Source organism: Gorilla gorilla, chromosome 9, assembly GCF_029281585.2.
Source record: "Gorilla gorilla gorilla isolate KB3781 chromosome 9, NHGRI_mGorGor1-v2.1_pri, whole genome shotgun sequence".
NCBI lineage: Eukaryota > Metazoa > Chordata > Mammalia > Primates > Hominidae > Gorilla > Gorilla gorilla.
In genome coordinates, this window is record NC_073233.2 from 85,671,142 (window position 1) to 85,695,966 (window position 24,825).

A 24,825-nucleotide genomic window follows, 5' to 3' on the forward strand; every position below is an offset into this window, starting at 1 on the left:
TCCTGTCTCTATGAATTTGCCTATTCTGAATTTGTCATGTAAATGGAATCACACTCAAAGAAAAGAAAAGCTGGTTGTTTGAAAAGATTAATAAAACTGATAAACCTTTAACTAGACTGATGAAGAAAAATAGAAGACTCAAGTTTCCCAAGTCAGAAATGCAAGCAGGGATAGTACTAACAACCTTACATAAATAAAAAGATTATAAAAGAATACTATGAAAATTGCATGCCAACAAATTAGATAGCCTAGATGAAATTATCAACTTCACTGAAACGAACTACCAAAATGTACTCAAGAGGAAACAGAAAATGTGAATATCCCTGTACAGAGTAAAGAGACTGAGTCACAAATCAGCTTTCCCACAAAGCATTGCAGCTACGTGGGAGGCTAATGTGTGAGGATCACTTTAGATCAGGAATTTAAGGCCAAAGTGCCCTACAATTGCTCCCGTGAATAGCCACTGCACTCCATCCAGCCTGGGTGACGTGGCAAGACCCTATTCTCTAAAAATAAATAAATAAATAAAAATAAAGTTTTGGCTGTGGCAGGGCATAGTGGCTCATACCTGTAATCCCAGCACTTTGGGAGGCTGAGGTGGGTGGATCACTTGAGGTCAGGAGTTGGAGACCAGCCTGACCAACATGGTGAAACCCCGCCTCTACTAAAAATACAAAACTTTGCCAGGTGTATTGGCACACACCTGTAATCCCAGCTTTGCGGGAGGCTGAGGCAGGAGAATCATTTGAACCCGGGAGGCAGAGGTTGCAGTGAGCTGAGATCACACCACTGCACTCCAGCCTGGGCAACAAAACAAGAACCTGTCTCAAAAAAAAAGAAAAGAAAAAAGTATTTCCCACAAAGAAAGCCCAGTACCAGATGGCTTCACTAATTCTACCAAACATTTATAAAAGAATTAACACCAGCTGGGTGTGGTAGCACATGCCTGTCATCTCAGCACTTTGGAAGGGAGAGGGAGGATCACTTGAGGTCAAGAGTATGAGACCAGCCTGGGCAACACAGCAAGACACTATCTCTACAAAACACTCAAAATTAGCTAGGCTTGGTGGCAAACACCTGTACTCCTAGCTACACAACAGGCTGAGATGGGAAGACAGCTTGAGCCCAAGACTTCAAGGCTGAAGGGAGGTATGATTGCACCACTGCACTCCAGCTTGGGCTACAGTGAGACTCTGTCTCTTCAATTAGCTGAGTGTGATGGTGCACCCTAAGTTCTCAGGAAGCTGACGCAAGAGGACTGTTTGAGCCTACTAGGTCAAGGTGGCAGTGAGCCATAATCGCACTATCGCACTCCAACCTGGGTAACAGAGCAAGGCCTTCTCTCTCTCTCTCTCAAAAAAAGAATTAATTCCAATCCTTCTCAAACTCCTCCAAAACACAAAAGAGGATAGAACACTTCCCACACTTCCAATTCATTTTATAAGGCCAGGATTACCTTGTATATATAAGAATACAAGGTTGGGGCTGGGCTCAGTGGCTTACACCTGTAATCCCAGCACTTTGGGACACCAAGGTGGCTGGATCACCTGAGGTCAGGAGTTTTGAGACCAGCCTGGTCAACATGGTGAAACCCCAACTCTACTAAAAATACAAAAGTAGCCGGGTGTGGTGGCACATGCCTGTAGTCCCAGCTACTCGGGAGTTTGAGACAGGAGAATCACTTGAACCCAGGAGGCGGAGGCTGCAATAAGCTGAGAGCTTGCCACTGCACTCCAGCCTGGGCAAAACAGAGCAAGACTCGGTCTCAAAAAAAGAAGAAATACATATTTGATCTCTGCTCCACAGTTCCTGACACAGAGCTCCTAAAATCCTTGTAAATTCCTGAGTGATAGGGCGCTAGCAGCATCTTTTGTTCTAATATGTGCTCTTTGGACCTGGTTCCTGACACAGAGCTCCTAAATTCCTTGCAATTTCCTGAGCAATGGGGTAACAGGCATGTCTACACAGAGCTCTTAAATCCCGTGGAATTTCCTGGGTGATAGAAGCCTCTTTTGTTCTAATGAGGCAACTCTTGGTGGGCTCCTGGAATCTTCAGAATGAGAACTGGTCACCAGGAAGACCAAGCCATGATTACATGCCTAGAGCCTGGAACTTTCAGCCCCATCCACTTCCTCCAGAGAGCGAAGAGTCTGGAGACTGGGTTAACAATCAATCATGCCTACATGATGAAACCTCCATTAAAAAAAAATCCCTAAGCTGGCTGGGCATGGTAGCTCATGCCTGTAATCCCAGCACTTTGGGAGGCTGAGGCAGGAGGACCGCTTGAGCCTAGGAATGCAAGAACAGCCTGGGCAACAGAGAGAGACCCCATTTCTATAAAATAATAAAAATAATAATAATAATCCCTAAACTAGGATTTAGACAGCTTCTGAGTTGGTGAATGCATTCATGTGCTGGGGGACAGAAGCGCCTGCACTTGGGACTCTTCCAGATCTTGTTTACCCAGCGTACCTCTTCATCTGGCTGCTCGTTTATAACCTCCATAATAAAGCTGAAACAGAAGTAAAGTGTTTCCCTGAGTTTTGTGAGCCAATACAGTAGGTTATTGAACCTAAGAAGGAAGTTGTGAGAACCCCCAATTTGTAGTTAAGTCAGACAGAAGTGTGGGGACCCCTGGAACCCAATACTTGCAACTGATGTCTAAAGTGGGAAGGCAGTCTTGTGGGTCCGAGTCTTTAATTTGTGGGACTGTGGTAACTCTAGGTAGTAACTGTCAGAATCAAATTAAATTTTAATACACCCAGTTGGTGTGTGCAGAGAAATGGAAAATTGCTTGGTGTGGAAAAACCACAAATTTGGTGTCAGAGTATTCTGTGGATAGAAGGAACAAATTTTCACTTACTTTAATACTGAAACCATTTAATTAATTAATTAATTTTTTTTTTTTTGAGACAGAGTTTTACTCTTATTGCTCAGGCTGGAATGCAATGGCGCGATCTCAGCCCACTGCAATCTCCGCCTCCTGGGTTCAAGCGATTCTCCTGCCTCAGCCTCCCAAGTAGCTGGGATTACAGGCATGCACCAGCACGCGTGGCTAATTTTGTATTTTTAGTAGAGACAGGGTTTCACCATGTTGGCATGTTGGCCAGGCTGGTCTCGAACTCCTGACCTCAGGTGATCCACCCACCTTGGCCTCCCAAAGTGCTAGGATTACAGGAGTGAGCCACCAAAACCATTTAAAAGACATCACAAGAAAAAAACTTTCAACAATATACTAGCAAACTATGATATACAGTGCCTCTCCAGTGCCTCTCACTCCAGCCTGGGTGACAGAGTGAGGCCTCATCTCTAAAAAACAAACAAACAAAAACCTAGCAAACTGAATTCAGCAACATATGAAAGACATTATATACTATGAACAAATGGGACGGGATAGGGGCTAGCCATGCCAGAAGGACCTATTGTGAGATTAGAGGGTAGGGGCTTTATGCCACGTAGTTTCAGCCCAACCTCCAGGGACAGGATAGGAGCTAGAGAGTGAGTTCTTTTGTTTGTTTTGAAATAGGGTCTCACTTTGTTCCCCAGGCTGGAGTGCAGTGGCACAACCATGGCTCACTGGAGCCTCTACCTCCTGGGCTCAAGAGATCCTCCCGCCTCAGTCCCCCAAGTAACCAGGACTACAGTTGCATGTCACCAAACCCAGCTAATTTTTTTATTTTTTGTAGAGACAGGGTTCAACATGTTGCCCAGGCTAGTCTTGAATTCCTGAGCTCAAGCGATTCACCCACCTCGGCCTCCCAAAGTGCTGGGATTACAGGCATGAGCCACTGTGCCTAGTCAAGAGTGAGTTCTATCACAAAACAAATACCCTAATAAAAACTGTTATGTTGGCTGGGCGTAGTGGCTCACGCCTGTAATCCCAGCACTTTGGGAGGCCAAGGCGGGTGGATCACTTGAGGTCAGGAGTTCCAGACCAGCCTGGCCAACATGGTGAAACCCTGTCTCTACTAAAAATACAAAAATTAGCCGGGCATGGTGGTGCGCACCTGTAATCCCAGGTACACAGGAGGCTGAGGCAGGAGAATTGCTTAAACCTGAAGGCGGAGGTTGCAGTGAGCCAAGAGCACACTACTGCACTCCAGTGTGGGCAACAGGGTGAGACTTCATCTCAAAAAAAAGCTGTTATGCATGGCCAAGTGTGGTGGCTCACACCTATAATCCTAGCACTTTGGGAGGCCAAGGCAGGAGGATCATTTGAGGCCAGAAATTCAAGATCAGCCTGAGCAACATAGTGAGACCCCATCTCTAGAAAAATATAACTAAATTAACTGGGCATGGTAACATGTGCCTGTAGTCCCCCCTACTTGGCAGGAGGATCGCTTGAGCCCAGGAGCTCAGGGCTGCAGTGGGCCATGTTGCACCACTGTACTGCAGCCTGGGCAACAAAGCAACACCCTGCCTGAAAAGAGAAACAAAAAACTGTCATACTGAGCAGTTTCCTGACTGGTGAACACAATGATGTGCTGGGAAGGTGACATGCCCTGATTCTACAGGCAGAGGGCACAGAAGCTCTGCATCCAGGACCCTTCCAGACCTTGCCCTATGTGTCTTTTCATCTGGCTGGTCTTACGTTGTATCCTTTATAATAAAGCCATAACTGTAAATAAAGCTCTTTCTTGAGTTCTGTGAGTCATTCCAGTGAATTACAGAACCTGAGGTGGGTTATGGGAAATCCTCAGATTTGTAGCCTGTCGGGTAGAAGGGCAGGTAGCATGGGGACCCCACCTATAGCTGGCATGTGAAATGGGGACAGTCTTGTTGGTGACATTCTACCTTGTAAAATGATGGAACCATCCTTCACTAATTAAATGGCATGAGACCAGACTTTACTTATAGCTCAAATAATATTACAGGTCTATATAAGCACATGGTGTCTAATAGTTGGAGAGCCAGCCACGGTGGCTCACGCCTGTAATCCCAGAACTTTGGGAGGCCAAAGTGGGCGGATCACTTGAGCCCAGAAGTTTAAGACCAGCCTGGGCAACACAGTGAGACTCCATCTCTAGAAAAAAAAAATTAGCTGAGTATGGTGACACGTTCCTGTGGTACCAGCTACTCAGGAGGCTGAGGTAGAAGGATAGCTTGAGCTCAGGTCAAGGCTGCAGTAAGCCGTGATTCCACCACTATACTCCAGCCGGGGTAACAGAGCAAGACCTTGTCTCAAAAAAGGCTGGATAAAGAGTTGTTCCTCAGATGGAATTCAAGTCAAATTATATTTCTTCTAGACAATTTTTCAAGATCAATCAGGAATCTCTTTACCAACTTTCAACCCCCACAAACACACATATCACTTATGTGTACTTCTCATCTACAATGAACTAAATCCACACTATATATTAAACATGTGTTTATTTATCTAGAGTGGTATTTCAAGTTATTGGAAGTTCCTGTTTGTTTCTTTGGGGGGAGAAAGGAACAAAAAGGATGTCCAATAAGTATCAAATCTCTGCACCTAGCAGAAAAAAGCAATCTCTAAAATTACAACTTTTTTTTGCAAATAAAAATGACAGAATGTCTTGGCAGGGCACAGGCTCGTGCCTGTACTCCCCGTGCTTTGGAGGCTGAGGTGGGTGGATCACCTGAGGTCAGGAGTTCGAGACCAGCCCGGCCTACATGGTGAAACCCTGTCTCTACTAAAATACAAAACTTAGCCAGGCGTGGTGGCATGCTGAGGCAGGAGAATTGCTTGAACCCAGGAGGCAGAGGTTGCAATGAGCCAAGATCACACCACTACACTCCAGCCTGGGAGAGAGAGCGAGACTCCATCTCAAAAAAAGAAAAAAGAAAAAAAAGAAAAGACAGATTATCTCACTAAAGAAAACTTTACCTATAAGAGAAAACAATTGGGTACAAATGCCAGGATAGTTAATTAAAGTTAATTTTAATTACCTTAAGTACATAAATAAGGCACTCTAAAAAAATTCTTCTTAAAAGCATAAATGTTAAATGCATACTTAACGTTTATATAGCATATATATACATGTATGTAACAACTTAATTCACAAAAACAAGAATTGCAAAATATATTGCTATAATCTGTTTATTCAAGTAAGCTTTTAGAAAGCTATGAAATTAACATGGTAGTGCTTCAAATAGTACTTATATGTAAGTTACCAGAATTCTGATTGTTTAAAACTAGAAAGTCACATATTTTCCCTATAAACAAACGCTGGGTCTTTTCAGCTGTTTCCCTCCTCAGTAAATGGAACTACTAACTACCCACTCTCCAAGCCAGAAGTCTGGAAATTAATACTATTCCTACTCAAAACACTTTGCATCAATCCATTAACTAAGTCCTTATCTATTCTACCTGCAACTTCTCCTTCTCAGATCTAGCCTTTTCTCTCACTCCCTATGGCCACTTCCCCAACTTTCTCACAATAGGAATGTAATATTATAACAACCTCCAGCTGGTTTCCCTATCACCACCCCAAACTGCCCACTGCCTTTCCAACACCCCAAAAGAATTGTTTCAGAAATGAGAATTTCAGGTCACCCCTGGTGAAGATCATATAAATCCATTCAGAGAAACTGGGGTGGGGCTCTTAGAAAAAAAAAAAGGTAAATAACAGAAACGGAATAATGACTTTTCCCTCATGGTGTCCTGGGAAAGATAAATAAAAAATTGAATTTTTAACTATATTCAGAGGATTCAAATAAAAAGTAATAAGCTTAGAAGTGGTTAGTAACATATGCTTTTCATGCAGTTAAGACATGGTATAACCAAATAACCCAAAAAATGAGTTGAGTGATTACCCAAAGATTTTCCATCTCAGGCACTATTATAAAACCCAGCCTGGGCTATGTAGCAACACCCATCTCTATAAAAAAAGATTTTTTTTTTTTTTTTAACTAGCCAGGTGTAGGGGCACAAGTAGTGCTAGCTACTTGGGAGGCTGAGGCAGGAAGATCACTTGAGTCCAGGAGTTCTATGTTGCAGTGAGCTATGACTGCACCACTGCGCTGCAGTCTGGGCAATAGAGCAAGACCCTCTCTCTAAATAAAGAGAAAGAAAGAAAGGAAGAAAAGAAAGACCAAAGATGGGGAGGACCCAGAAGGAAACACCTGAGTCATTAAAAAAAAAAAAAAAAAAATTAAATGAGTGAAAAAGCAAGGGAGGAGGGGGTGAGAATTCAGTAATGTATATCTTTACAAGCTATATCCAAAAGAAAAAAGTTATACCCTGAAAAATGTCTAGCAAACAAGGGATGAAGAGAAAATCTAAAAATATTTTGAAATACATGACACATTCATTCAGCTAACATTTGAGTATCTACTATATGCTAAATACTAGGCTAGAAATAGAGTGAATAAGAGAAAATTAATTCCTTATAGAATTTATTGTCAGTCACTGGCATGTTGCCTTTATTTAATGTGCTACATTTTTACTTTAAAGAAGGGAAAAATACATGCAAATCATTTATAACTCCCAATCTAATTTTCTCATATGGTCTTAAGTTCCTCAACCACAAACCTTATCAGAAACCTAACGTATACAGTTAGGTTACAATTTCCCATACATGCCACATTATCAGAAACTTCTATGTCTTTTCCCATGCTGTTCCCTGCCTCAAACGCTTTTCCAACTTTTACTCAACCATTCAAATTTCCATAATGCCTACAGTTATGTTATGATTTCCCCTGACCAAAATTAGGTACTTGCTCATTTATATTCCCAAAGCACCCTAGAATTACTCTAAACAGTAGTTATACTTTGTATTATAACTGCCTGCATAACTATATTCATGCAAACAAGATCAAGCAAACATGATACAAATATCTGCTGTCTACAAGAAACAAAATTTAGAATCAAAGACACAAGGAGGTTAAAAGGATGGAAAGGAACACACCATGCAAAGTAAACAAAAGACCATGCAAAGTAAACGAAAGACAGCTGAAGTGGCTATGCTAATACCAGACAAAACAGACTTTAATCTGAGCATAAATATAGAGTTTAAGACAAAATTTCAAGTATTAGGAAAAATAGGTAAGAACAGACATTCCTGATTACACATTAAAATCACTGATGCCAGGGCCTCAATCCCCAGAGATTCTGATTTCAACGGAGCATTGTTAAGGCCTAGGCATCAGTATTTTTCAGAGGGATTCAAGGGCTTCTAATGCACAGCCCGTAGTTAATGACACACGATTATCATAAGGGCTGAAAAACACTGAACTACAAGGAAAAGACAATTGCTTTAATTAGGGTAAATAGAAGTCATGGCAGTACAGGAACACACCCTGGAGGCATTTGATAACACAATGCACAAAACTTGTATAGGTACAGGAGACGAAGTCTAATTTCCAAAATATTCAAGAAGAAAATTATTTCGTCGAGCCAATCCCATTAAAAAAATTTTTTTTAAATAAAAAAATTAGGCTGGGTGCGGTGGCTCACACCTCTAATCCCAGCACTTTGGGAGGCCAAAGCAGGCGAATCACTTGAGGTCAGGAGTTCAAGACCAGCCTGGATAACATGGTGAAACCCTGTCTCTATTAAAAGTACAAAAATTAGCTGGGCATGATGGTGTGTGCCTGTACTCCCAGCTATTCAGGAGGCTGAGGCAGGAGAATCACTTGAACCCAAGGTGGAGGTTGCAGTGAGCCGAGATCATGCCACTGCACTGCAGCCTGGGCAACAGAGAAAGACTCTGTCTAAAAAAACAAACAAACAAACAAAAACACAACAACAACAACAAGAAAATTATTTCAAAGTGTGAGGAAGACTAGGATTTTCCCAAGCAATGATGAAAAGCTGGTTAAGATTCATGTTCAAATATCAAGGCATTCAACTGTACCTATGACTTGTAGTTCTTTGGTTTCAATATATTTTAGTATCCCATTCAAATATTATACCTTTTAAAAATAATGTTCATGCTAATAAAATTAAAACTTTTAAAGTAAAAAGAGGTGAGTGGGGAAATATGCTATGTTATCTGACTCAGAAGCCTAAGTGTTCAGATCATTGCTTAGTATTCAGACCACAACCATAGTACTGTGGATCACACTACAATCATTGTAAGAGCATACCTGTGGGGACAAAACACTGGTTAACAGTTGGGCTCTGAAGCCAGACTTATCCAGTTTTAAATTCCCACAGCATTACAAGTATCTTTTTATCAAAATTTTCTCCAACCCTTTAACACTGTGTGACTTCAGGCAAGTTACTTTACCTCTCTAAATAGTTTCCTTATCTATAAAATGAAAATAATGACACTATAAATAGAGTGGCTCTAAGGATTAAATAAGATAATCTTGGTAGATGACTTTATCATGGAGTCTGGCTCAACAGTAAGCTCTGATAATTACAACAGTACTACTACAGGCATTTAACCTATAAAATTATGGTAAAGCATGCATACTACAAAGCCCCTTATTTTTGCATTTTTGTAATCTATTTTTCTACGAAAGATAAGAATGGAGAAGATAAGGTTTAAAAGGGAAGTCCAAAATACGGGAAAATAGGACACTAAAGGAGTGAGATATAGTTATCATGGTGAATACAACTAGGTAACAATAGAAGATAGGGTATAAAATGAAAAGGCCATGAGGCAAAAAGATAGCAAGGAGAAACCAGTTGACCACAGTCAAAATTCATAGGACAAAAAACCTCTAAAATGAGGAATATTATGGAATGTCTGAATTCAGATGCCAAACCAAGTTAGTGCTGCTGTAGATGGTTTATTTATGGTTCTGATAAACTGGAGGTTGGCAAGACTTTAATGGGAATATAAAGTAAGCTCCATTATACTTCTGATTAATCAAAGTTTTCCAACATTACCATCTTGCTATATCCCCAAACTCCAAATACCAAAAGCAAGTTAGAATGGATTATTTGGAATAACTCATTCTACCTAATTTTCTTTTCCTAAAACACTTTTAACATCTAAACATTGAAGAAGTGGCAATTATATTTGCAGAACCAACTGTGAGGATGCTAAGGACAAAAGGAAAAGTGTAAGTATCAAACTCCCTGAGATATCTAGCATAACACATGCCTAAGCTTCATAACCAGTACTGCACTTTTGCTGCAAAATACACTGATGACCAAGGCATTTAATCCCACTTACTAGTAAGCTATTATCTAGTACATTCTTTCCCAGTCCTGTGTCCTCTAAGTAACCTAAGTAAATCTTTTAAGTTCTACCTTTAATAACTATGTCCTTTCCCATCTGAGTACACGGCATCACCATTCATCCAACCTTACCCTCACCTAATCAGTCCACTTGGATAAGACTTTGAGGCCAGTATAGCAGCAATGTTACAACAACTCTTACCCTCACTACCAATTACCATGTCACATGGCTCCCATCCTGGCATTGCCTTATGACAATTAGGCAGAGGTAGCTGTGGCTACTCTTGAATGAAAGAAATTTAGTTCAATGTAATGTCATCACCTTGTTAACAAAAAAGCTTTTAGACTCACCTAACCCAAGAGGAGTAGTTAATACTAAAACAGTTGTATGTAAAATTAGATCAATACTGGGGAGACTACTGTTCCACTAAGTTTCATTCACAGGACATTCTAGGCATTTAATTGGTATTATATTGGTTCCTTTTTATTTTTATTTTTTGCGGGGGAGAGGGGTGGAGTCTCCCTCTGTTGCCCAGACTGGAGTGCAATGGCATAATCATGGCTCACTGTAATCTCTGCCTCCTGGGTTCAAGCAATTGTCGTGTGGCAGCCTCCTAGGTAGCTGGGATTACAGGTGTATCCCACCACATCCAGCTAATTTGTATTTTTAATAGAGACCAGGTTTCACCATGTTGGCGAGGCTGGAAATTTGTATTATATTGGTTCTAAATGTATTTTCAAATACAGAGATCATCATCTGATAAGACTTCCATCTTCATACACTGGAATAAAGATCAGCAAATTTTTTTCTGTAAAGGGCTAGACAGATAATAAGTTCTTCAGGTTTTGGGTTTTGTTTTTTTCTGAGACAGGGTCTTGCTGTTTCACCCAGGCTGGAGTGCAGTGGCATGATCAGCCTCAACCTCTGGGACTCAGACAATCCTCCGAAAGTGCTTGGATTGCAAGTATGAACCACCATACCCAGCCCAATACTTTAGGTTTTGAAGTTATATGTTCTCTGTGACCATCACTCAACTCTGCCACAGTTGTGTGAAAGCAGCTACAGACAACAGTATGTAAACAAATGAACATGGCTGTATACCAGTAAAACCTTATTTACAAAGATAGAGAGGACAGGCTGTAGATTGCCCACCACTGTACTAAGCTATCACAGACTAGGCTTTAACTTCAAAGTTTTAGAGCAGAACATGGTCCTATAGTAAGTTAAGGAAAACTATTAATTCCACATACATTTACTACATATTTGCTATTACCCACCAACTGCTGGTGATAAAATAAAGTAAGAAACCCTGTCCTCAAAGAGTTTACCATCTCGTAGGCTAGGCAGTAACTGCAAAAAGTGTTATGAGTACTGTGGCATAAAATCTACAAAGTGTACATGCAGGGTAAGGAGATTGAAGTGGTTAATTTAACTTGAGAGACAGAAAGAAGGAAATTTTCCACAGAGCATTTGATGCTTAAAGAGCAGACTAATGATGGGTACAGTGAGCAGGCAAGGGAAGGAAGATGGGGATGGGATATTCGACTCAGAGGCAGGAGGATGAAGAAAAAGCATAAATGTAAAACAACCTTTCACATCTTCAGAGATGTAAAAGCAGTTCGGCGTGATTAAAACTAGCAACGAGAACAGAAAAGCAAGGTTGAATATAAAAGGGGATAAAGACTCAATATAACTTGGTATCAAAGAAAGTGTCAGAGGCTAAGGTCTAGGATGCCTCCTTGGTTTCTGATCTGAGTGACTTGGGTAGATGACAGTAACATTCATTTAAGAGGTAATTCAAGATTAAGAATAAATAAATAGGCTGAGCTTGGTGGCTCACGCCTGTAATCCCAGCACTTTGGGAGGCTGAGTCAGGTGGATTGCTTGAGCCCAGCAGTTTGAGACCAGCCTGGGCAACATAATGAAACCCTGTCTCTATCAAAAATACAAAAAATTTGTAGCTGGGTGTGGTGGCACATGCCTGTAGTCCCCAGCAACTTGAGAGGCTGAAATGGGAGGATCGCCTGAGTCTGGGAGGTAGAGGTTGCAGTCAGCAGAGAACAAGCCACTGCACTCCAGCCTGGGTGACAGAGTGAGACCCTGTCTATAAAAAAAAGAGTACATAAATACAAGCAGAAATTCAATTTTCCTTTTATAAAGCCTCTTTAGAAATCTAGTTTTAAATAATTTTTTTGGTGATTATCAAAGAAATGCACAATTAACATAGAAAATGAAATGTGAAAAAATGTAAGAAAAACCAAAGGGAAAAAAACTATATAATCCTACTATCCAGAAAATGATTAAGATAAACATGTACAAATACTGGAGAAAAAAGCTTAGAGTCTAAAAATAAATACAGACTCAACCTTCACTATGAAAGCTTTCTGGAAGAACTCTTGCTTACATGAGCCATATATACATTATATACTTCATGTTGCTCTTCAAGCAATCCTTGTTCAACTACAGGAGGCTGAAGCCTGGTCTGTCTGCTGTCAAGTTTTGCCCTCATGCTCTTCTTTCTTAAAATCAGTTTGGGCTGGATGTGGTGGCTCACGCCTGTAATCCCAGCACTTTGGGAGGCCGGGGCAGGCAGATCACTTGAGGTCAGGAGTTTTTGAGATCAGCCTGGCCAACATGGCGAAACCCCATCTCTACTAAGAATGCAAAAAAATTAGCTGGGCGTGGTGGCGGGCACCTGTAGTCCCAGCTACTCAGGAGGCTGAAGCAGGAGAATCACTTGAACCCAGGAGGCAGAGGTTGCAGTGAGCTAGGATCGCACTACTACACCCTAGCCTGGGCGACAGAGCTCCATCTCAAAAAAAAAAAAAAAACAAAACCAGTCTGGTGTAGTTTCTGCTTGCTGTGCCCTCACAACTCATGTTCTTACACTGAAAAGATCACCTTAATTTTGGACAAACATTCTAAGCATAACTTTTAATTCTTGCTCTTTGTCCAGCCTCTAAACTGGTAAGATTAAATAAACACTGCAAATTCCCCACCACCTCATCCCTGCTTCTTCTGTTTATTAACAGAAAGGCACAAATTATGAAATAATTTGCTAAAATCAGAATATCTTACACAACTTACTTTGAGAGAAACCAAATTTATTTGATAAGTATTTTTAAATGAATATTAAAACTTACTTAATTCTGAGCAAAACATGAAAGTAGTCTAATGATGAATGGGATCAAGTCTGCCATTTATAATTTTTTTTTAACAACTGGTAATCAATTTATTAAAATAGTTGACTTAAGCATCTGCAATGGTGACTTTCACCTCAACTCCTGGCTCAAACTGATGGAAGCAACCTGCTTAACAATCTCAGAAGGACTGTGCAAGTCAATGAGTCGCTTGTGGATTCTCATCTGGAAAGGATCCCATGTCTTAGAACCTTCACCACAAGGACTTTTTCTGTAGTGATTCTCAAAGTCTTGGTAGGTATTCGAACTGGTCCTTTCACTTGGAGATTCTTTGCCTTTGCTCCTCTGATGAAGTCAGCACACACCTTTTCCAGGGATTTTATGTTGCGGCTCGTTAGAGTGATTCAATTTCGGTGAACTGCCACCTCCAGCTCCACGCGTGTTTTTCCGGTAACCTTCAAAGCCATAGCTGCTGCACGGCTTCCTGACCGACTTGTTCCTCGGCGAGAGCGAACAGCAGTGAGTAAGGAGCAGGAGCCTGCGGATCACCGATCCGCAGCACCTACCACCGTGACTTCCTCAAAGAGTGGCCATTTATAATTTGTAAAAGGACACACACACACACACACACACACAGATAATGGAGAATTAATACAATTTAACACATCCCTAAACTCAGGATAAAAATAAGAAGTGGCTGGGCACAGTGGCTCATGCCTGCAATCCCAGCACTTTGAGAGGTGGAGGCGGCTGGATCACCTGAGGCCAGGAGTTCAAGACCAGCCTGACCAACATGGCAAAACCTGTCCCTACTAAACACATAAAAATGAGCCAGGCATGGTGGTACATGCCTGTAATCCCAGTTACTTGGGAGAGTGAGGCAGGAGAATCACTTGAACCCAGGAGGCAGAGGTTGTAGTGAACCAGGATCGCGCCACTGCACTCCAGCCTGGGCGACAGAGCGAGACTGTCTCAAAAAAAAAAAAAAAAGAAGTTTTGGCCACAACTGGTGACTCATGCCTGTAACCCCAACACTTTGGGAGGCCAAGGTGGGAGTATCACCTGAGGCCAAGAGTTCAAGACCAGCCTGGACAATATAGCAAGACCTCATTCTCTACCAAAAAAATTTTTAAAAATTAGCTGGGCATGGTGGCATGTGCCTGTAGTTCCAACTACTCAGGAGGTTGGGGCAGGAGGATTTCTTGAGCCCAGGAATTCAAGGCCCTAACTCTGGGGGTGGGGGGGGGGGGAAGACAGAGTCTTGCTCTGTCACCCAGGCTGGAGTGCAGTGGCACCATCTTGGCTCACTGCAACCTCTGCCTCCCAGGTTCAAGCAATTCTCCTGCCTCGGTCTCCCGAGTAGCTGGGATTACAGGTGCCTGACACCAGGTCTGGCTAATTTTTGTATTTTTAGTACAGATGGGGTTTCACCATGTTCACCAGGCTGGTCTCAAACTCCTGACCTCAGGTGATCCGCCGCCTGGGCCTCCCTAAGTGCTGGGATTACAGGCATGAGCCACCGTGCCCAGCCAAAAAAATACATTTTTATAAAGTAGGCATTCACCTCAGAAATCCTTTGATAATGTTTGAAGCAATACCAGTTTAATACTGTTTAAGTCAGTTTCCTCTATTATTGTGGTTCAATTGTTTAGTGACTTGGAAACCCACAAAATATGGTTTTTTTTTTTAATTTCAGTGCCTCCTTTCTTCCTAACACACTGGTGCAAACCTCATACGGAGCACACTGGAGCTAGCAGGCACTGCAGTTTATGGCATACAAGTGAAAGAAAGCGTAAAATGGAAGAAGCAGCCCCTTCAAATGGCTAAAGGTGGTGCGACTTCAGACATGAGGATCAGGAAATGGAAGCAAAGGGGAAGTGGAAGAGTAAGGAGAGAATGCCTGCTGTTCTCTCTAGTTTAGGCATCAATTTGCCTGGAGGCACTGCTTGTGCCCAACAGTACAAGAGCGAGCAAAAATGTTTAAAAGTTAGCTAATGCAAACCTAACTTACAGATATGACCATATAAAGCTAAACAAATTATAAATCAAAGCCTGCTAGAATATATGTGATTACAAAGTGTACATTATACTTGCCCATATAATTAAATGTTTTTAAAAGAAAATAGAAAATACCCTAATATCTTTTGTGGGATCTACTCTACAATAAAAACAGAAAACAAACAAAAAAAGCCAAGCATAATATATTAAGACTATACCCATCAGGTAGAGTAAAATTTTATTAAATCTAACAACACACATAACTGTCTTCCTTGAATACATGATTCAGTTTAACATGTACTTTAGGCCTGAATTATTCTTTTTCATATTGCATGTGGTCATACATCTCACCATAAAATTGTTAGATAATTTTAGTTTACAACTGTAGACTAGAATGCACAGACTATTGCTCCACTTGATAAAATCTCAGAGAAAAAAATAAGTCTTTGATGTCATTAGTTTCAAGCTCAGTTTAGCTATTTCTTACTAGATTAGAAATGTCTTTTAAAAGGCTCACGTTTAATGTTTTTTTAAAAAAATAATCCCCACAATATTTACTGTAGCTACATCTGTACATAGCAGATGCTCAATATATATATTAAGTGAATAAACTCACTAATAAATGCTTGCTTACCTTCTTACCAGTGAGGTCTGTTTAAGAACTTAACAAAACATCTAAATTTAAGGCAAACTTTTTAATCATTAAAAGACTAAAAAGTAAGCCAGTTTGCATTAACAGGCTCATGTTAGCCAGACAAGTCCCTCTGTCTCCATTACCTCCTAGTTCCTAGGACAATGCCAACAACCTCCCTCCAAACCTCCGTAACTTTACTCTATGACATATCAAAAATGGTGGAGATGAAATCTATTTCCCTCTTTTCATCTAATAAGTGCCCTAAAGAATATTTGCTTTTTCAAAGGCAGAAGAGACACAACTAAAAAGTTTCAACCTAACCAGGCTCTGGCCCCAGCAATACTACTATTAATGTATGTATGCCCTACCAGTGTCTACCACTGTAGACTCATGCAACCTCTAGTACACGCACCTGGTAAAATCTTTTGTTTAAATCAACACGTGGCCCCAGTTACAGTAATCACCTTTCCACTTTATCAAATGCACCTAAAAATATATTGTTACACACAGATCAGTTACAGTACCAGTAAGAGACACCATAGTAAGTTTTAGTTCTAATTCCAGTTAAAAAGGCATTTTTTTAACTTTGATATTTTGACTTCGAGTTAAAATTCAAATCATTAAATGCAAAAATGAAACAAAAAACTAATGGCTCAACTTACTTAATATCATACAACTAATTCAGCCAACCATAGTATAAACTATGAGAATCCTAACACATTATCTGTATTTACCTTAATAAATTTATTAGATATATATAACATCTCAACCAATATCCAGACTGTTTTTAAAGAATACAGTAGTATAGTTTCCTCTTGAAAAGAAATATTCTCTGCAAGAGAGGAAAGATACTTAGGAGCCTTGGGTGTCAGGGATCTCACAAAGTCAACGTCGACTTTATCCATAACCACCATCATCTACCTCCAGTTAGGAGAAACCTGGGGAAGTCCACACAAAGCACAGAATTGGGAGGACTAAAGTAGACTGCAGGGAGAGGAGGATAAAACACCACCTTCATTTGGCACATCCTTTTATAACTAGTATCAACTATAAATCTAAATTTTTTGTTGACAATTTCAGCATATATGTGGGCTTTTCAAATAAGAATTTGACTAACACCAACAGTTAGCTGTATACACTTGAAATCTCTCTCTGTAGCTTGATTTTCCTCCTGAAAAATAAAGGCAATGACACAATAGTCCCTCCTTTCTGGCCCCGAAATTCAATGGTAGTTTCTAGAGCAAAGGTTCTCAAACATTCTAGGTTCACGGCACCCTCAGTATCTCAGTAATTTTCTCACAGCAGCCCTAGGCCAGAAACAATAACATTTCCACTTATTAAGTAGTCAGTAGCCATGCGAAAAAATAACCTAGCTAAATTTCAACAAATAATGTTTTTACTTCATTCTTAACCATAATTACTTGTGAAATGTGTATTACTGTTGGGCACTGCACAACTTTTCAAACCTTGGAATCAGAGTGGACCCTGCTATCCTCTTTCCTGCTGCATACTGACTTTTTTGTGAATTTTACCACAGCAACCGCTAAAAAACCAGCTTCACAAAGACATATCATCTATAGAAATGTGGCACAACCTTGAAACCATGAAGTATGTCAAGGCAGTAGTTCACCTGGCAACCAGCAAATTTCGGCTACCACTGTATCCTACTTGAAAATTTAAACTATCAGATGGAGTTGGCAACAATGCTCTAGGGTGCCTTGATGCAGTTTGGAAACCATGATCCTATGGCAAGGTATATAATTTTGTGGCTTTGGACTCAGACTTGGGTTGGAAATCATATTCTACCATTAACTATAGACTCTTAAGCACCTTAATCTATTGAGCCTTAGTTTCTATGCCTGCCAAATAGGAATAATACTATCAACTTCAGAGAACAGTTGCAAGGAACTAAATCCATGTCTTTTAACTCTTGTACACTACAACTCTTTCCCAAAAAGACTCAGTTCAAATCTTGTTGGCTGAGCCACTATCATTTTATCAGCTATTTGAAACAGGCTGAAAGTTTATAATAGCTGATAAAACGACAGAGGTTCACCCAACAAGCCAACTTTGGTGATGACATCATGGTTCATCATCAAAGTTCTGAAAATCTTTTCCCTGCACAGTAACAGCATTTCACCTGCAGAGACTTCTCATTTGCCAAGTGTTCTCAACTGCATAACATTAATTAATAATTATTCTAAGATCACCTTATGATAGGATCTATTATTATCAGTCCCCTTAGCAACTCTATACCAACGGTAATGCAGTGGCTGAAATAAATGATCCTTCTTAGCCCAGGTTACCTGTCATTTTTACTTACTTAGTGAACCACTATTCAATTCAACTGACTCTAATATTGTATTCCTGTGATATTAATATAAACTAAATGCACTGGTCAAAATACCTAAAAGAAACGTAGATTCAAGCAATCTCATATACTACCCAAAATACCACGCCATCCCAGAAAACCTATGCATTTCAACTTGGTCCAAAGAAATTACCAAAACAATTTACTAGCCATCCTTTCCCCAAATGCCCACAGTTCGTTCTCTGAGAGATACATTACTATCACTTCCCAAGGCATCCTAAAAGCAACTTACTAAGGCATCCTACTTCACAATGACTACTTTCTTAAAAATTAAAAAACGGGCCAGGCTTGGTGGCTCACGCCTGTAAAGCACTTTGGGAGGCCAAGGTGTGTGGATCACGAGGTCAGGAGTTCGAGATCAACCTGGCAAACATGGTGAAACCCCGTCTCTACTAAAAATACAAAAATTAGACGGGCGCGGTGGTGCACACCTGTAATCCCAGCTACTCGGGAGGCTGGGGCAGGAGAATCGCTTGAACCTGGGAGGCGGAGGTAGCAGTGAGCCCAGATCCTGCCACTGCATTCCTGCCTGGGCAACAGAGTGAGACTCCGTCTCAAAAAACAAATAAAAATAAAAAATATAAAAAAGAATGTAAATACAATTTGATAATGAAATTACAATGGGAGCTTAATTTTTAAACAAATTCTGTGAGAAGCCTTTATATAATGTAATCAGTCACCCTCCTATTTTGTACTATTTTTTAAATTAGCCTTTTGTAAGCCAGTTTGTTACAGGTAGAGGGGATGTGGACAGGTAAGAACAGATTACTAGGCTTGTATTATAACTGCTGTATTAATTTGAGTCTTCTGTAGCCATAACATCATACAGATTCTTTATAGGTAATATTCTGAAGAACTTCATACTTGGCGCTACCTAGCAATGCAAATAAATTCGGTTAACAGAAACTTCTTCATTTACATAGAGAATAGAAGAGCGACCCTGCTTTCTTGGAAAGGAAACAGCTATCTGTCTTGTACAATACCCAATCCACTTTGGCCAGCTAATATGGAGAAAAAAAGAGACCTATTTGGAAAACGTTTCTTCTCCAGCCAAGGGCTGTTTCCAGATAAAGGCAATGCTCAGAGTATAACAAAAAAGCCTTCTCTGAGGAAAGAAAAGTGCCAGAAAAGGAGAGGCAGGGATTGGGAATAAATGGGGGTGAGTATAAGCACTCAGTGTGAAGGCTGGAGGCAGCAGGCGCAGCGCTGAGATGCTCCAGCAAAAGAACCAGCAGCAGCAGCAGGAAGTTTCAATGGGGCCGGGCAGAGCATGCGCCCTGCACCCGCGCGGTGGCCTTATGTGGAAGGAGCACCACTTGCGAACACCAATAATAGACCAGCGGCACCAGAGAGAGAAACATGAGCAACAAGCACCTTCTTCAACTGTTTCCCCCTCCGTCAGAGCCCCTCCTCCAGCCTACATACTAACCACCCCACCCTACCGTGCAAATGGGAGGGAGACGACTTCTTCGCCTAAGCCCGGCTGCCAAGATGAAGGGGGAAGGGATTGGAAAAGTGGGGAGATGCTCGTCTATTATTTTGGGGGAGGTGGGGAGAGGAAGGAGAACTATGGAGGAGGAATTAACCCTCTCCTCTCCAAAGTGGAGCTGAACCGACTTCGCCCCCCTACCGAGAATGGAGAAGAACCCCCTCCCGTGGGGGAGGAGCAGACCTCCCCACTCCAAGGAAGGAGTTTTAGGGGTTAAAGCAGCCCTCGAGGGGAAGGGAAAAGGGACAAATCTCTCACGGGAGTTCCCAACAGAGGGAGGGAGAGTTGAGTGTCCGCTGGCCCCCGCCCACCCAGGTGAAGGGAGATAAGGAGGTGTCCGGAGTAGCCGAGCCCAGCCTTCCCCGAGATGGTCGGGAAGACTGGTGGGAGGAAGGGAGGGAGTAAGGGTGGGGAGGAGGAGAAAAGCGCAAAGCTGGCCGGAACCTGCGCTCCCCTTCCCCCGCCGCCAAGGGGGAGACGGGGTGGGGGGCCGCCCTCCGCCGCGGAGAAGCAGTCCCCGGGGCTGCCGACCGGCACAATGACCCCTCCCCGCCTCCAGCCCACACCTAGCCCGCAACGCCTCCACCTCAGCTCCCCGCCCGGCCGAGTGGCCCTAGGGGGCCTCCGCCCCGCCTCCCCACTGCCCAAGACCCCGGGGGCTGGGCGGAGAAGACCAGCCCGGCGGAGTTGCGTCCCAGGGGGAAGACAGAGCCGCGGAGGCCCGAGCCGCGAAGAACCGGGGCGCCTATGAAGAGCGGAGAGCAGGAGCGCGCCAGGGCCGCTTCCCGCCGGGCGTTCGGGCCCCTCGCTTACCTTCTCCGTTGCCGACGTCCGGCGGCGGCGCCTGCAGCACCCGCTCCAGCTCAGGGAACGGCAACTCAGGCAGGTCTAGCAGCGGCCCGTAGCGCTCCAAGAAGGAGCAGACTACGGCGAAGTTGGGGCACGAACCCGGGCAGCCCGGAGGAGCCATCACCGCCGCCGCTGCCGCCGCCGTCGCCATTTTGAACTGGAGGATGGAGGAGGAGGCGATGGGGGGGCGGGGGAAGTTGGGGTGCCGAGGGATGGCAGGGCAGCCTTACGGACGACAGGAGGCGCTCTCAAGTGGGCTCCTCTGCGGATCCCAGCGTCTCAGGGACGGCTCCGCGATCCCACAATACATCGGCGGCCCGGAGCAGTCGAGAACCGAGTCAGACGGGAGACAGAGCGGCCCTCTGCGCCTTTCACTTTCCGCCCTCTTTCCGCCCCCTTCTCTCCTCCCCTTCGGGCTTGCCACTGCCTCGTGTGACAGGGGGAATGAAAACAAGGGAAGCGGGGCGGGGAGGCGGGCTGGAAGCGGGAGGGGCGGGACTTCTCGAGAACAATGGCCAATGGACGCAGAGGGGGCGGGGCCTCGGGCGCCGTTCAACTGCAGGGCGTATTCCCGGAGGGCAGTTGGGGAGCGCAGATCCCGGAGCAGCGCTGGGAGCGTAAGTGCGGGCAGAGCACTGCGCCGTTTGGGAACGCAACTTTGAGGAGACAGTGCGGTGGGTGAGTTTGCGGGGGAATCCTGAAACTAGGCCACGAGATGGTGGAGAGGTTGAGGAGAATAAACAGAAAAAGGGAATAGGGCGGGGGAAAGCACAGTTGTGGGAGAAGGTTGGGAAGGGGAAAGGTAGAGATGTGCCCTTAATTAGGGGCTGGGCTGGGACCTCGGTAAGACGTCTCTGTGGAAGTTTGCCGACGGGGTATTGCTCTCTGCTGGGGTACAGGAATCGCAGCTTTGCTGGAAAAGCAGGATCTGAGGGAACGGAACTCTGGGGGAATCGTCGGAGTGAGGAGTTAGGGCCCTGCTGGGAGAAGAGGATCTGAGGAGACCAGGCTCTGCTAGGGGGCCATGGTGTGAGGGGAAGGGGTTCTGTTCAGGGACCAGAATCGGAGTGTGGGCTGGGACTCCATTGAGAGGCCGAACACGGCAGGAGACGGTGGAGCAGCGAAAAGTTTGTTAGAAGACAGGGTTCCACTTCGGGGCGGGGTGGGGGGCAGTGAACATTCCCACAAAGAACGCCAGAGAGAAACTACCAATAATGTAAAATAGAATGTGCAGCCTGAGAGGCAGTACACGTTATGCTTAGAAGCCTGAGCTTTGGATTCAGCCAGGCCTGAGTCCTAGCGGGGCTACTTCATGACACTGTAGAGGTTTCTTTATTTCTTTGAACTCCTTAGAGTGGGGTGATAATAGTACCTACATCATACGGTATTACTAGATAAATCACAGTAAAGTGATTAGCACAGTGCCGTAGCACATAGTGAGTACTTAAAAAATATTAGTTATCAAAAAAGGAGTTCCTATAATTTAGACTGAATTCCGCTATATTTATTTAGTCTATAATTTATTACTTTGAGAATTTTCTGAGTGCATTTAAAACTCAACGTAGTACCTAATTCCTAAAAAGAATTTGGCCGGGCGCGGTGGCTCATGCCTGTAATCCCAACACTTTGGGAAACCGAGGTGGGTGCGTCACCTGAGCTCTGCAGTTCCAGACCAGCCTGGGCAACACGGTGAAACCCCGTCTCTAGTAAAAATAACGAAAATTAGCCGGGAATCCTTGGGAGGCTGATGCAGGACAATCCCTTGAACCGGGGAGGCGAAGGTTGCAGTGAGTCGAGGTCGCGCCTCTGCACTCCAGCCTGAGCGACAGAGCAAGACTCCACCTCAAAAAAAAAAAAAAAAGAATTTGAAGCAAGGTACAACACAAACCATGTAAAAAAGAGAAATCTGTAATTATAGAAAGATAAGAAATAGATGGGCAAATAATTATATGAGTAACAGGGAAAATGGTCACACAAACGCCGAATTTTTTTCTTCATTTCCAGGTTTTTTTAAAAAGGGGAAAAACCATAAGGGTGTGTATTATTCCCATTATCTAAAGAAAGAATACTCAATTTATCAAGAGAAAAATTCTATATTGTAAGAAGAATTTATTGCCTTGAATAGTGATTCATAGTCTTGAGTGGTATACAAACCGTTTTTAAAGGAAAAAAAGTTCTTTTGAAACTTAGCAAATACTTTTGAAAATTTCACTGTAAGAAATACTGATGTAAGAAATCAAAGTCTAAAGAACACCGTAAATGTACTTAATGCCACTGAAGTATACACTTAAAGTGGTTAAAATGGCATATTTTATGTTACATGTATTTTACGACAATAAAAAAGTTTTTAAGAAATTAAAATCCGCCGGGCGCTGTGGCTCACGCCTGTAATCCCAGCACTTTGGGAGGCTGAGACGGGCGGGTCACGAGGTCAGGAGATCAAGACCATCCTGGCTAACGCGGTGAAACCCGTCTCTACTAAAAATACAAAAAATTAGCCGGGCGTGGTGGCGGCGGGCCCCTGTAGACAGCTACTCGGGAGGCTGAGGCAGGAGAATGGCATGGACCCGGGAGGCGGAGCTTGCAGTGAACCAAGGTTGTGCCACTGCACTCCAGCCTGGGCGACAGAACAAGACTCCGTCTCAAAAAAAAAATAAAAGAAATTAAAATCCTACTTCAGGAAAATATCTTTATGGTTATGAATTATCACTGCCAAAGAAGTTTTAATTTAATGAGTGGGAAAATATTGTTTTTAAGCAATTACTGAAATGAAACACAAAACTAAACTAAAACATTTTTATAGAATTCCCAAACTGGCAAGTATATATCTCTTGACCCTGGGGACCTGAAGACTCCAGTTTAAGAATAATCTGGGCGAGTTGGGGTGGCTCATGCCTGTAATCCAAGCACTCTGGGAGGCCGAGCAGGAGGACCCCTTGAGCCAAGGAGTTCGAGACCAGCCTGGGCAAGGTAGTGAGACCTCATCTGTAATCCCATGTAGTTGCCACTGCACTCCAGCCTGGGCGACAGAACTACACCCTGTCTCAAAAAAAAAAAAAAAAAAAAAGAATAATTCGACCCAGAATACAGTTTTAACAACAGTTTTGTGGAAACATACAAAGACTTTCATATACTGGTTACTTAACTGACCTTAAATAAAAGCCAGGTACAGGATATTTTAAAATAAAATTGTATCTTTGTGAAGGAATTTCTATGGAAAGAACCTTCAAACCTAAAAGGAAGATTTATTATGTGAACCTTGCCTGTACTTTCTATCTTTGCTTCTAGCTTTTGCAGCACTTCACTTCCCACATTCCAGTGAGGTTGTGAAATAACATTCTAAAAAAAAAATAAAGCTTTATTACTATAGTTTTCTTTTCTCACTGCTCACACTGTTAGTCAAACAGAGACTGATAAATAAAGGTTAGAGTTTCTGCCTTTTCTAATCTAGATCGGCAGGGAAACAGAGTCCTTTGGCATCAGAAAGTTATATCCACCCAAAGATAAGAAGTGTTTTGCTACAAAGCAAGGTTTAAGCATGGCTTCCTTCACTAAAGTCTGTTCTTGAAAATAAATGACACACACCCATAATGCTATCATCACTTCTTGCTTTCCTGGGCTAAGAGAAATTGTGGAATACAGAGCTTAACGACAATTTATGTAGTTATATAAGTGAGTTATATTTATCAGACTGGAATGTAAAGGTGCAAAAAAGAGTAGCTATTTTTAAAACCTGTATTTGATTTATTGCTACTGACATGAAGAGGCCTTTAAATAAGCATTAAGTTACACTTGGTTCAACTTTGTTTATGAATAAGAAATTTCTTAAGATATTTCAAATTTCATGTCCTATTAGGGGGAAGTATTTTGCTCAATTAGAATTAATGGCTAATTTATTAAAAATACCAAAAAGTCAAAAACAACCCAAATATTCATCAACAGAAAAATATAAATTGTGATATACTACTCAGAGTAATACACACTGTTGATATACACTACAGCCTGGGTGAATCTTAAAAACATGTTGACTAAAAGAAGGCAGACACAAAAGAGTTAGGTACTGTACAATTCCATCAATATGAAGGTCAAAACTAATCTGTGGCAATAGAAATCAAAGTAGTTGTTTCCTTTGAGCTTGGAAGGGTATTGACTAGAAAGGGGCACAAGGGGACTTTGTAGATAGTTTCTATATCTTGATTGGCAAGTTTATTTCTCAAAATTCATTGAACTCTATAAACACTGCATTC

The 24,825-nt window shown here is 42.4% G+C and overlaps 2 protein-coding genes and 1 pseudogene across 10 annotated transcripts in view; 1 reads left to right on the plus strand and 2 right to left on the minus strand.

Annotated features, from left to right (window-relative positions):
* RSF1 (remodeling and spacing factor 1) overlaps positions 1–21,015 on the minus strand; it is a 160,422-nt gene extending 139,407 nt beyond the window's left edge. For both annotated transcript variants that reach the window (XM_031015963.3, XM_031015962.3), the window contains exon 1: positions 20,543–21,015. In XM_031015963.3, coding sequence (XP_030871823.3) covers positions 20,543–20,729 — 187 coding nt within the window. In that variant the 5' untranslated portion in view covers positions 20,730–21,015. The remainder of the gene's footprint in view (positions 1–20,542) is intronic.
* LOC115936216 (small ribosomal subunit protein uS10-like) lies at positions 3,947–13,735 on the minus strand (annotated as a pseudogene).
* A 106-nt stretch (positions 21,016–21,121) lies between the features above and the next one.
* AAMDC (adipogenesis associated Mth938 domain containing) overlaps positions 21,122–24,825 on the plus strand; it is a 49,134-nt gene continuing 45,430 nt past the window's right edge. For 2 of the 8 annotated variants that reach the window (XM_019037516.4, XM_004051868.5), the window contains exon 1: positions 21,130–21,256. The gene's annotated coding sequence lies outside the window, so the exon portion shown is untranslated. Of the gene's footprint in view, positions 21,257–24,825 lie in introns of all 8 variants that reach the window. The other 6 variants (XM_055356874.2, XM_055356877.2, XM_055356876.2 and 3 more) reach the window with 6 other exon arrangements.